This window comes from Uloborus diversus, chromosome 9 (genome assembly GCF_026930045.1).
Source record: "Uloborus diversus isolate 005 chromosome 9, Udiv.v.3.1, whole genome shotgun sequence".
Classification (NCBI taxonomy): domain Eukaryota; kingdom Metazoa; phylum Arthropoda; class Arachnida; order Araneae; family Uloboridae; genus Uloborus; species Uloborus diversus.
Window position 1 is genome coordinate 35,502,569 of NC_072739.1, and position 13,185 is coordinate 35,515,753.

Sequence of the window (13,185 nt, forward strand, 5' to 3'; positions counted from 1 at the left end):
TTTCGCCTGTGAACTCATTATGGCAGATTTGAAAGAACAAACTGTAAGCTTGAAATTTTGCTTCCTACTTGAAAAGTCGGCAACGGAATAGCTTACCAAATGCTTCAACAAGCTTTCAAGAACAATGTTATGAGCCGTTCAAGTTTTCGAGGAGTTAGGGCGCTTTAAACATGGTAGCATTAATGTCGAAGATCAAGCTCACTCTGAGGGCCCTTCAACGTCTAGAAACGATGAAAACACTGAAAAAATCTACCAAAAAATCAACAAAAGTTGTTGTTTTATGATTGACAAAACTTTAGAAGGAACAAGAGTGAGTTGGGGATTGCGCGGGCGATTGGAAGAATGGTTCCTTCATCATGATAACGCTCCCGTACACACAGCCTTCACTATTAACCACTATTTGGCTTCTCAGGGATGAGCAGTCCTTCCTTAACCCCCGTATTCACCAGACCTAACCCCCTGTTTTGAGCGTTTTGATGATTAGAGACTGTAAAAACTGCTTTGCAATGGGCACTGGACATGGTCAAAGATAAAGAGTTCCAGAGGAGCTACTAACAGTGGAAAAAAAGAATTAACAAGTGTATTGCATCTAAGGGTGAACACTTTGAAGGAAACTAAAGAAATTTTGTGAATAAACTTAATACATAAATATTTTAGAACCAGGGTTCATCCTCTATTTGGATAAAAAAAATTCCATGACTTTTCCAAGACATTTTCATGGCTTCGTAAAAACTTTCATGACCTTGTTACATAAAGAGAACAGTACTATTCAATGTCAAACATGCCAATTTTTAGAAATGAGCATTAGCAAGACTTCAGATTTGAATGCCACTACCTCATCGAAACACTAAGTAAAGTGAAAATACAGTGAATGATATAACCATGCTTAAATGTCTAATTATTTTTCTGTAAACAGGCAGAATGATAAAGAATGGGGAAAAGGTTGAATGAGTCAGTAGTAAGTTCCAATACATCTCCTTCAAAAAATGCCTTTTAGTGTCAACAGCTCATTTAATCATCCACATAACTTGGCAGTGTTTCGGTTCTTTAAAGTAAAGCAACATATGCAAAGCAACCTTCTTTAGCAAATTCCTGTTTCTAAACTAGATATTTATTCAAAAAAAAAAAAAAAAAAAAAAAAAAAAAAAAAAAAAAACACACACAATCAGTAGTGAATAAATCTTCTGATTCAAATGAACTTGTTTATTTATTTGCACATTTGCAAATGCATATAAATTAATAGGGTCAGTAATTCCAGAGCATAGTTCTTGATTAATGACATTGAACGTAGCAGTGGGTTGAATCGTTTAGCTTTGCAGGCCGTATGTTTGGCACTACTGTTTTACAGAAATTAGAATTACCTTATTTCTCTATTCTATCACCTGAATAAAGATCTTTGTTTTCTAAAACCTTCAACAAATTAAGTTAAGCTCTGATAAATTTAATAAAAGTTTTTACAAGTGATAGAAACAAACTCGGGTACAATTGAATTGCGTTTGAGTAGGCGTGGCAAAATGAAGAACATACAAGTTCACTACTACAGAATATAAAATAAAAGAAGTATTGAAAATAATTGTAAATTTAAAATGAGTGATGTCCAAGCAGTAAAATCACATTGCAAAAAAATACGAGCGGCTGCTACAGAATTGGATGTGATGAGATTTCAAAATTCAGATATTTTTGAGATCATTCAATTTTCCACTTTTAATAGTTTTTTGCTCAATACTGTTAAATCACTCAAGTTTTAATGTTCTTTTAGCTACTGTTCCTTTCTCTTCCCAGGACATTTTCCATGATTTCAAATTAATTTCCATGACTTTGAATGAAAATTTCAATTTTCCATGACTTTTCCAGGTCTGAAATTGGCTTATTTTTTTCCATGACTTTCCAGGATTTCCATGACCTGTACGAACCCTGTAAAACAAAAATCCGGTTATTTTTGGGTCCCCCCTCATACAACGTTTTTCCCACCACCTATTCAGTTAATGAGGGGAACAGCCCTTGAAAGGCTTGAAACATTTTGAATTCCATTGGACTTTCACCAGAAATGCTAAGAATTTGAACACTTTAGCTAAATTTCTAATTCTAAATTTAGTTAAATTCTGAAAAAAATAATGTGATGAAATATAGGCTAGTTCCTATATTTCATGACATTATTTTGCTTTTTGAAATGTTTCTTTATCACAACAATAGTGTCATAATATAATCATTCAAATATTAAGTGTAATACCATTTGTTTAACTGTTTAGGTAAACATTTTGTAAATTGGAATTTTGGTATATTCATTGATGTATGAAGCTGGAAAAAAAAAGTGTGTGCATGATTGGTGTAACTACTGTATGTAAATACCCTTAAGAATTGTTAATTTTGTTACAATGTGATAAAAGCATCCCCCCTCCCTCCCATTAAAAAAATAAGTAGTCCTGATTAAAATGTCAGTTTTTACTTCCTTTTACATAAAAGGAAGTATTGTATTCCCGAAAAAATTTTCACTCCAAAATCGGCCTTAATTTCCATTTAGCTCACCCCCGAATGAATGTTGTTTTCTTTTCAACCCAACCACACTTGGATATATGCTTAGGAACGTACAGACGCCCGAAATATCCATTCTGACGATCCCAGAGTTAACTACAACTAGTTTGCTTGTGACGTCTGTATGTATATGCGTACGTATGTCGCATAACTCAAGAACGGAATGACCTAGAAAGTTGAAATTTGGTACGTAGACTCCTGGTGGGGTCTAGTTGTGCACTTTCCTTTTTGGTTGCATTTGGATGCTCCAAAGGGGGTCTTTTGCACCTTTTTGGGGGGAAACCATTGATAATTTTGTTGTAAACTCAAGTGGTGTTATAATTTGACAGACACTTGGCGATATATCGGCAGTCTTTTGGTCGCCAAGTTTTGTCTCATAAATTTGGAGATTTTTTTTAAAATCTGGTTTCAATCTGGCCATTGTTGGTGATATTTAGAGAGTAAACTGTTTAATCACATTAAAACTGTCAATAATAATGAGAAAATTATATTAAATTATAGTAAAAGGAAGTCATGTGGTGCACATTTCAGCTCGTTTGTTTTGTAAATGCGTTACAGTCACAAATAACATCTGAACAAATTCACAGGACAAAAGTTAATTTGTAAGTAGTTTTGTGATGATAAGCAAAATTCTTATGATCTAGAATGATCTTTGGAAAAAGTCAAAAATCCTGGTGTATTCTGAACTTAGTCTTGTATTGTAGTATAAGCCCTGTTTACACATTTCAGATTGTTGGTGAGTTCAGGTAAAACTGCACACGGTCAAGACCTGAAAGATTTTTTTAAACGCAATGTAAATAATAACAAAAAAATCTAATACACATTTCAATTTGCGTATATATTTGAACTTTTCTTTTGTCAACTAGTTAACTTCAATTACAAATTCTCTTTTCAAATCGTGAGTGCCACAAAAATAACATATGAAACAAGTCAAAATATATTTAAAAATAGCCTAAAACTGCAAACATGTGATAACATTTACCAATAGCGAAGGATGAAAAATCAAGAACATTCACGCATGTTCAAAGGTAAATGATGAACAACATAAAAAATGTGTTTAGATATTTACATGGCAGTGATAGTTTATCTTAGTATCTTAAGAGCTGCATCAACCATTTCATCAGTAGAAGCTTTTCCAGTAGAAATAACTTCCATAATTGAGGCATGAAGACAAAAATTCAAAAGAATAAGAATGTTTTTCCGTAAACGTTCCAAATCTGGTGCCTGGTCATCTAGAATAGGTGGTTGTTCAACGTGTTGCAACACTTTGATAAGAACATCATCTATTAGTTCCTTACCATATCCTAACTTCTGCATCAAATCAGGGTCCTTAACTAGAATATAAAGTAACTCTGAAAATTTGCTACGTAATTTTTCAAGTGTATAATCAGCAACTTCATTTGTACTCTCAACAGAAATGGCAGGTACTGGGCAATCAGGAACAATTGCCTCAGCTGAATTTGTCACTAAGGAGAATGCATCAGAAAAATCTAAAGCTTTCTGAGGTTCAGTTATGTTGTTAGAAACAAAAGAGTCTGAGCAATTTTCACCTAACTCATCCAATAATGAATCTACAGACAGATTAGCATCGATTGATGCACGTTTTTCAACCTCAGCAATGTGATCTTTTAAAGGCACAATTTCATCGAGAGGACTTTTATCAGTGGTTTCATTCTGGATGGACTCGTTTGCTGATTCTGTAGGACGAAGAATCATGTGCTCAGTAAAAAGTTCAAGATTGTCAAATAATGAACTACAAGAAATACATGCTGATAAAGCACAATTAAGTCTTAAAGCAGACTTAATTGCATTTATGTCACTATTTGATTCCTTATGCATGACTTTATTACAAAACTGTTTATGATATTCTAAAACATCTGAAGAAACGAGAAGGCAGTTACAAACAGTGCAGTGAAATGGTGTAGCAAAATTCCCTTCAGTTTCTTTTAATTTAGTTTCAGGATTTGAATCACATTTTTCAGAAGTTTGATCTAGATGCGTCAACATATGATCAAAATGCTGTTCCATGTCACTGAATGTTTAATTACATGAGATGCAACCTGCAATAGAACACTGAAGCTCCATGGCAGATCTTATGTATTCTACATTATCTTTGTTTGGTTCTAAATTTTCTACCTCATGATAGTAGTTAGAACAAAACTTTTTGTGCTTGTCATAAATACCAATAGTTGAAAATAGACTATAACATGCAGAGCAGTTAATGCTTTTTCCACCATTAATATGTGAATCTCCTTTATTTTCATCATCTGTGCAGTGCAAGAAAATCTCTTTCTCTACAAAACCTTTTGCTTTTTCAAGAGAAAACTGGGTTATCTTCTTTTTCATTTTGCAAAATTTCCGCACATGTACATTATAATGAGCTTTTGTAGTAAACCCTATATTGCAAGAATCACAGGTAAATAAAGACTTTTTAATACCACCAACAGTTACTTCTTGTAATAATTCACAATTTTGCAAATTAAAAGATTTCTTTGCAACATGTTGTCCACCTAATTTATCAACAGTACTTAAGTTACTCTTCTTTGCTGTAGCAATTTTATCATCAACAGTTTTAAACTGTAAGTGCCAAAATAAATGATGTTGTACATTTGAGTGACTGTCCATTTCATCATTACATATTTCAGAAACATAAGGATTCAATTCATCAATTTCCAAATACTTATTTTGAACACTAAAATGGCTGAGACGATGTGGAACAAAATCTTTTATTGATGAAAATTCCTCCAAACATTCATTGCAACAAATGACCTCAAGTTCCTTAGTTGCTTTTTTAGGAATTGGAGCAGGGGAAGGAGGTAAATTTGATAATGATTTGCGAACAGCATCAAAATTTTTTATCAGTGTATCTCTATGTTGCTTTGACTGTCGATGCCGCTGTAAACCGCATAATTTTTGAAATCCAATTTGATATATGTCACAATAATATTCTAAAGTATGCTGATCATTTTCAATATAACTTCTTCCACCATAGATTTCTTCAGTGTTAAGGGTTTTTATAGTGCTTCGACAACAAACAAAAGATTTGGGATTTCGATTTGGATGTGCTTTTAAGGCATGCTGTTGGACATGAAATTCTGATAAAAAGTAAACATCGCATTCTTTACAACTAAAAGAAATATTATCACCATGAAATTCCTGTAAATGCAAAGGCAAATTTTCACCTTTTTTGAGTTTAACAAAGCAAAATTTGCATGCAATTACCCTTTCTAAGTGGTTTTTACAAAAATGCTTATCACGTATAAATGGAGATGGATAATCTGTCATACAAATTGGGCAAGAATTGCAAAATAGATCCAATTTCTTTTTTAAAGCAGCAGGCAATTCGTCGGGATTTAGCCTAACATTTGAATTTTTCTTACTGGACATTGCATTATTGGATAGGCCAGCAAGAAACTGCACAGCTGGATTTAGATCTGAAAGCTCATTTCCATGTTCAAGCTTTTCATGCTGCTGTTTAATGGATTCTGATTCAAAGATCTGGGAACAAATGTTACAGGTACTATTTTTGAGGAATAACCTTATTTCTTCCTCAGATTTATCAGCATGATTACGTAAATGAATATTACGAGCTCGAATATGAAAAAATCTTTACTGCAAAAAGGACACTTTATTTTAACATTCGCAGATTTAGTTGCTTTTCCCCAGTGGTTAAATTTCTTCTGATGCAGGAAATAACTATGAGAATCTTGAAATTTTTCAAAACAAACAGGACAGTAGTTCAGAAAAGGCTTTGCGAAACGGGCAGAAAGACTTTTATATATATATATATATATTTATTGGAATACTTTTGAAAAGGAGAACTAAAACTCTTTCTTGCTGAACCACCAGAATCATGTGGTAAACTCAACTGTCCTATGTGTTGTCTGCTTTTATGACTGGAAACTGATTTTCTAGCAAGGACATGCGTACCACTTTTTCTGGCCTTAAAACTTTCTTAACACATGATTTATAAAAAACTTCTGCACACACTTCATTTTTTTCAAAGTGCTTACACAGTAACATTTCCGTCGGGTACTCGCTTTTGCACCACATACAAGTGAAAGAATCTGTGCGTTTAGCAAATGAATGAAGATCACTTTTCATGTTTCTAAAAGATTGATTGTTTGGTGGATATTTTTCATGGGAAGATCTATTTTTTCGCAGATGCTTACTACTATCCTTCGCAAAACTTTTGCGAGCAGAAAAACTTTCTTGCAATTTTGATGACTTAGATTTACAAATACCTCTTTGAAGATGATTGTTATATTTTAGTTGGTTTTTGAAGAATTGACAACAAATGGGGCAAACAATGATATGTTTTCCTGTTGATTGATTTAACTGAGCAGATGAACCAGGCTTTTTTTTTGAAGCTTGAAATTTAAAAAAAAAAAAAAAAATTTTCTTTTTAAATAAGTTTTGACACAGGTCTGTTTATGGTGCTTAAAAGAATTGAAAAAAATGAATTTTCTTTTGCAATAGCAACATGCAATAGGAGAACCTATTAATTTCCCAACACATTTAATCCTGTGCTTATATAACACACGCAGATAAAACGTAACAAATCCACATTTTTGGCACTTTTTTTCTTTCTTTCTGGTGTTTAAAGTCAGATTATGTCCAGAAGGAAATCTCTTTTTGGCATCCATTCTTTACAGCTAAAAATAAAAAAAAGCACACTTGTACATGCATGTAAATAAAGATAAACAGTAAAACAAAGACCAAGGGCAGGAAAACCTTTTTTTTTCATTATAAATAACAAATGAGGCAGTGAGAAGCAAAGAGATGTAACCGGACATTTTCAAGTTTTGAGAAAAACGACTATTAAGATAACATCCTAGATAGGCTTTCATTGAATTTTTTTTCAAAATCATGCTATACAGCACCTACCAGGACTACTAGTACTATCTCTTGCCCCAAGACAGAAGAGGGGTCCACCTCCCATTTGTACTGGTTATCTCTAAATTTTTAATGTTGTCATTAACACCCCTATGCTTCTCACTGCCTCAAATGTAAACTTTACTAGAAATTAGAAACGTACCGAGTACTCGGTAACTACTCGGTACTCGCCCTAGTCGTCCAAATTCTGATCAGATACTCGGCCAATACCGAGTAGTTGCAAAAAATTGAATATTGTTCAAGACAGATACTAAAATTTATAAAAAAAAAGAGCAAGCATTATATTATGCAATCATTTACAGTTAAAAATTTATAAGTCAAATTTAAATTTTGAGAATAATCAGTGATCGCAGCCGTCCTATAATTCCTATATTTTTGAAATATTGAAAAAAAATGTCCTATATTTGTCCCATAATTTTGAAAATTGCTGTTTGTCCTATATTTTCTGTTTTCTCATCAAACGTAGAAATAAAAAAAAAATCTAAATTTGTCCGAATTTTTTTTTTAAACACGGGAATCGATGAGAAATGGTTTGAACACAAGAAGGAACCACGTGTCTGAAATGCGCTTAATTCTCCTCTCCGTTTGCTGCCCAATGAATAGGGTTACTAGATGGCTGATACAGTCCAATCTAAACGGGGAACAGTGTAACCCGGAAATCTCGCCAGCTGTTCCCCTCGTTAGGTTTAGTTACTGCTTTTAGCATTAGAATCTACGAGGAGTCATGCGATCTTTAAAAATATCTAATTGGCCCTGAATTATCAAATGACCGGTTTTTAACCGAATATATGCATCATTAAACAAAATCATTCGTTACTTTTATTTAATATGAGAATTAAAACTTGGCTATTTCTCGGCAACCTTTCGCCAAGATAACACTCCAAAATTGGCAAGTGGCCAAACAGTGGAGAGGAAGGAGCAGTACGTTCGCTTCTTGCTATTTGGCGTACTGAATGATTTAGGCTTAGAGGGGTCGCGTGTTGCCGTGATTATCGTTTAGCATGTGTGATTGATATTATTAAAAGATGCCTCGACAAACAAAGTTTCAGGAAGATTGGCTTAACTTGAAAGATTGCACTGGAAAGAAAGTTGAATTTTGGTGCAAGGACGGCAGAGACGAATTCCATTGCATTTGCCGATTTTGCCAAAAAGAAATTTCTATTGCTAATAGCGGAAAGTTGCAATTGTTGCAACATGCCAGCACTGCAAAACATAAGAAGTTCGTGGGAGTTGCAACTGATACATCTCAATCCAAATTAACTACTACCTCAACAGCTTGCGGTGAGAAAGGACTTTGTTTATCAAATGCAGCCAGTTCAACTTCTTCTATTTGGAACTTAAGTGAAGAAGAAAAAATAATTTCTTCGGAAATTCTTTACATCCTGCATGCGGCAGTCAATAAGATATCATTTTCATCTTTTGATGGCATAATGAAAATATTTTCCAGGATGTTTTCTGGGCACAATGCCGCAAAAGAGATGAAGCTGTCATCTCGAAAAATCTCTTATGAGATATCTCACGGATTAGGACCCTATTACCTATCCCTCATCACTAAAGATGTTGAGAGTTCTTCTTTTTTTACACTTATGTATGACGAGACATTAAATGAAGCAAATCACAAACAAGTTGACATTCATGTGCGATATTGGAGTAACGAATGTAACAAAATTCAGCAGAGCTATATTGGCTCTGAAATGGTATTTCACGCTACAGCAACAGATATTGATTCTGCAATCATGAACTGTATAAGGAAATCAAAATTACCGTTGAAGAAAGTGATAATGCTTGGTAGTGATGGACCGAATGTAAACAAGGCTGTTTTTAAAATTATTGATCAGCGTCTAAAAAATGATGGTGTAAAAGAAGGACTGATAAATGTTGGCACATGCAACTTGCATGTAATGCATAATGCGTTTGGAGAAGGATTGAAAATAGACAGTTTTGCTTCTATCACAGAATTTTTAGAGGATATTGACATATGGTTTTGAAAATATCCTTCCAGACAAGAGGATCTTATGATAACAGCTAGCAGTTCAACTGAAGAGGATAATATTTGCACAACATCAAGATTTGTCAGTAATCGCTGGTTATCCATTGTCCCTTCCTGTCAGCGAGTGTTAAAAATGTACAACACTTTAAAAAAGCATTTCCTGAAAGATTTAGTTGACAACAGAAGTGGTTTGATCAAGAATGAAAGATACGAGAGAATTAGAAATGCGCTTAAAGATGAAGTTACACCTGCATACTTGCAATTTCTTGTCAGTGTGGGCTTGCTTTTTGAAAATTTTTTACGTTTTCTGCAGAGTGACACAACTCTTATTCATCTTTTATATGATGAAATGGTTTGTATGGTTAAAAAACTACTTTTTAGATTTATCTGCATGGAAAAATACCAAAATTGCAAAGATGAAGCCCTTGTCGAAATTCCACTTAAAGTCATTATAGAGAAAGAAAATTTTAAGTATTTAGATGTGGGCTCTGAAGCAACTAAAGTGTTATCCAGTGTTGGATCTGCTGAAAAAAGGTGTTTCAAGCTTAATGCTCAAAATTTTTATTTTACTGTGACTTCTTATCTGATGCAGAAGCTGCCTTTAAAAAACCAATTATTAAAATGTATTCAGGTTTTGCACCCTCTTTCTCGAAAGGAGCCTGTAGATAATACAGTGGGAGTTGTTAAACGTCTATTGAAAATGCTACTACGCTGTGTAAATGAAGAAGAATAAAATCCTGGATGAATGGCGGATATATGTCTCCGACGATGACATTAAAGAGGATTGGAGTATAATAACCCAGTCTGACGGAGAAACAAAATGGAATGCTATTGACATGTACTGGGCCAATGTTTTGTCTCTGAACAATCTCACTCTTGGAAAGAAAAGATATTATCATCTTTCGAAACTTGTGAAAGCTGCACTTTGCTTATCTCATGGACAAGCGCCTGTAGAGCGTGGGTTTTCTGTTAATAAGAGAATGATGAGTGACAGAACAAGAATGTCCCAAGAGACAATAATTGGATTGCGTCTAATTAAAGACAATGTTAAAAAAGACGACGTCGGTGAAACATTAATTACAAAAGAAATGATAAGTTATTACAAAGGTGCTCATTCAAAGTACAAGGCTGAATTACAGGAAAGAGAAGCAAGGAAGGAAATAATTCCCAATAAAGAACCTGTGAGGAAACAAACAACGCAAGAAAAACTCCATTCATTGAAGGATAATGTTTTAAGTGCACATAAACTGATTGAAGAGGGCAACAAGTGACTGGCAGCTGCCTTGAAAAGAAAATCATTTGAGGATGTGGCAGCAGCACAAGCCTTAATTGCTGCAGGTGAAAAGAAACTGAAAACTTCAAATTAAATTCACCAAATATACAAATAGAGAGACATATTTTGATTGACACTCTTGAATTAAGGTTTGATGCGAATTGAACGTTTTACAGCTTTTTGAAATAAGTTGTATACAAAATTTAAAATTTCCTTTAAGTTTGCTAATTTGTTCTTGTTTATTTTGAACTAATTTTGTTTAAACAAAATATGATTGGTTAATATTAAGTTCATTTGCTGTTGTAACTTAAGAAGCAAGATTGTTGTAGTTATAGTAATTCCAATAAAAAATTAGGTTTACATTTCATACTTCTAACAAGTGCTTATTGTTGTTGAGAAAGTTCTTAACTATAGAAACCCTAAGCTAATAATTGGTAATAAATTTTAGTAACTGAATTCATTAAACATTCTATTAAGCTACTGAATTAATATTAGTATTTAGTGAGGTATCTTTTACGCTTAAAATTAAGTTACAATATTTAAATTACAAAAACATACAATAACCTATACAAGTCTGCTGAAGTATTTAGGATAATGTTGATTTGTTAATTGCCAAATTTGTTGGTAAGTAAATTTTTGATGCATTATTTTCAAACTAATTTTCTTCAGAAAATGACATGAGTAAATTAATGCTAAGGATTAGAAACCAATATTTAAATTTTGACGTGATCAAAAAGTGAAAATTTATTTCTTTTTAAAGTGTCCTATATTTTTTTTTTGAAAAATCCTATATTTTTTTTGAGCTTGCTGCTATCACTGAATAATGAAGTTTGTAATGCTTCAATGGGAATAAATCTTTATTTTAATGTCCCCAAAGTTAATAAAACTTATTTATTAAAAATTATGCAAAAAAGCTAAGTATAGAAAATATGGAATTTTTATATTAAAAATGGATTTTTGCTAAACAAAAATTAGTTATAAAAAATATAAAAATACCTTTGCTTAAAAAATAAAAGGAAATAAAACAACGTTAAAAGCACAGTGCAGGAACACTGCAGACACGTGTTTTGGCGTTACAAGGAATTCCTTTTTCAATGCACAAAATGGGAGCTCGTGGATTTAAAGGCATCCGACAAAAGTCGGATTTTTTTGTCGAATGTCTTTACATTCTTCAGCTCACATGTTATGCACTGAAAAAGACGTTCCTTGTAACGGGGGGGGGGGGGGCAGAAACATGGGTCTGCAGTGTTCCTGCACATTTGTTTTATCTGCTTTTAAAAATTATTTTTGTTTGGCGGACTAGAACTAAAATTGATTGGTATACAGTTAAACCCCTCCTAACGGACACCCCTCAAAGGCGGACACCCCTCTTATGCAGACAATTTTTATTTCCCAGTTCCAATGCAAATAGCATTATTAAACCCCTGTCCTGTTAGTGTCCGCCTAGCGGACACCTCTCTATTGCGGACAAAAAAATTGTCCTGTTAGTGTCCGCATTAGAGGGATTTTACTGTAATTTGTTTTAATTCCAACTTGATTAATCATACCTTTTATTTATTTATTTTTAATTTTAAAAATAATTTTTTTGTAAAATTTTTGACACAAACAAAATTGTTTATATAATGCGTAATTGAATTTCAGCAGGAATTTAGTTTTAAAAACTATTATATGGACAAGGAGGTCTATACTACTATTCCAATAAGTTCAAAATTCATCACATGTGTGTTGGTGCTCCTTCTTAAAACATAATTGGTACTTGGTAACTCGGCCGAGTAGTGAAAGGCCAAGTACTCGGTTTTCGGCCAAAGTGCTACTCGGTACGTCTCTACTAGAAATGCAAAAAATAAACAATAAAATGCCTAATGGGTAATAAATATTTCATCTGATTATTGCAGATAAGATAACACTCCCAGTAATTGGCAGGTCGACAGTTATTGGCACTTGCTTCAAAAATGTCATAAGATTCATATCCAATCTTTGAAAAGTAGAAGGCTATTTACCAGCTGAATGAAGTTTACATTAAAGATTATAATTTCGGTTCATGTTACTAGATGGCAGCAGAGCAAGGGAAAGAGAAACAATTGTGGCTTGTGTCCAATCGGACATTTTTGTTGGAAAAGCTTCTCTGTCAAAATGACACAGGGCTTTCAAATTCGTGAAAATCAATCAAAATATTGGCTTTTGGATGTTTAAATATTTAAATAAGAGAATTCTGTATGAGCAATGTCAAAAAAAAAAAAAAAAAAAAATTGTCAATTGGTGCAAAATTAGCTGAGTTATGATCAATTTTGTATATGATCATGTCCCTTTGTTTACATTTTGCGGCTGCTGGAGCAGCTGTATAATGTTTCCTGCTTACTTGAGATGTGAATGATTTTATGAATTTTTTAAGCATTTTTTTTCTAATTATTTAATTTTATTTTAAAGTTTGTAAGATGGCAACATAAATTCAAACTGTTCTCAATCTTTTTTTTTTTTTTTTTGCAAGCTATTT

The 13,185-nt window shown here is 33.2% G+C and overlaps 3 protein-coding genes across 3 annotated transcripts in view; all 3 read right to left on the bottom strand.

Annotated features, from left to right (window-relative positions):
• Nucleotides 1-3,357: 3,357 nt before the first annotated feature.
• Nucleotides 3,358-4,695, bottom strand: LOC129229208 (uncharacterized). Its single transcript, XM_054863470.1, has one exon. It carries the CDS (start codon nt 4,558-4,560, stop codon nt 3,616-3,618), a length of 945 nt encoding a protein of 314 aa, XP_054719445.1. The 5' UTR covers nt 4,561-4,695; the 3' UTR covers nt 3,358-3,615.
• Nucleotides 4,573-6,387, bottom strand: LOC129230154 (uncharacterized). Its single transcript, XM_054864556.1, has 2 exons — nt 6,339-6,387; nt 4,573-5,480 (listed from the first exon to the last, which is right to left on the bottom strand). Exons 1-2 carry the CDS (start codon nt 6,385-6,387, stop codon nt 4,573-4,575), a joined length of 957 nt encoding a protein of 318 aa, XP_054720531.1.
• A 569-nt stretch (nt 6,388-6,956) lies between these two features.
• LOC129230155 (nucleolar protein 56-like) overlaps nt 6,957-13,185 on the bottom strand; it is an 82,615-nt gene continuing 76,386 nt past the window's right edge. Inside the window, exon 12 of the mRNA XM_054864557.1 lies at nt 6,957-7,187. Within this exon, the coding sequence (XP_054720532.1) occupies nt 7,182-7,187 (6 nt within the window). The 3' untranslated portion in view covers nt 6,957-7,181. The remainder of the gene's footprint in view (nt 7,188-13,185) is intronic.

What these genes read in the sequence shown, in the direction of transcription:
- LOC129229208 (XM_054863470.1), bottom strand. Translation starts at nt 4,560, where the DNA reads ATGGAACAGCATTTTGATCATATGTTGACGCATCTAGATCAAACTTCT.
- LOC129230154 (XM_054864556.1), bottom strand. Translation starts at nt 6,387, where the DNA reads ATGATTCTGGTGGTTCAGCAAGAAAGAGTTTTAGTTCTCCTTTTCAAA. An exon ending in TTTAGTTCTCCTTTTCAAAA is followed by an intron (nt 5,481 to 6,338) that starts GTATTCCAATAA and finishes AGCATACTTTAG; the next exon opens with AATATTATTGTGACATATAT.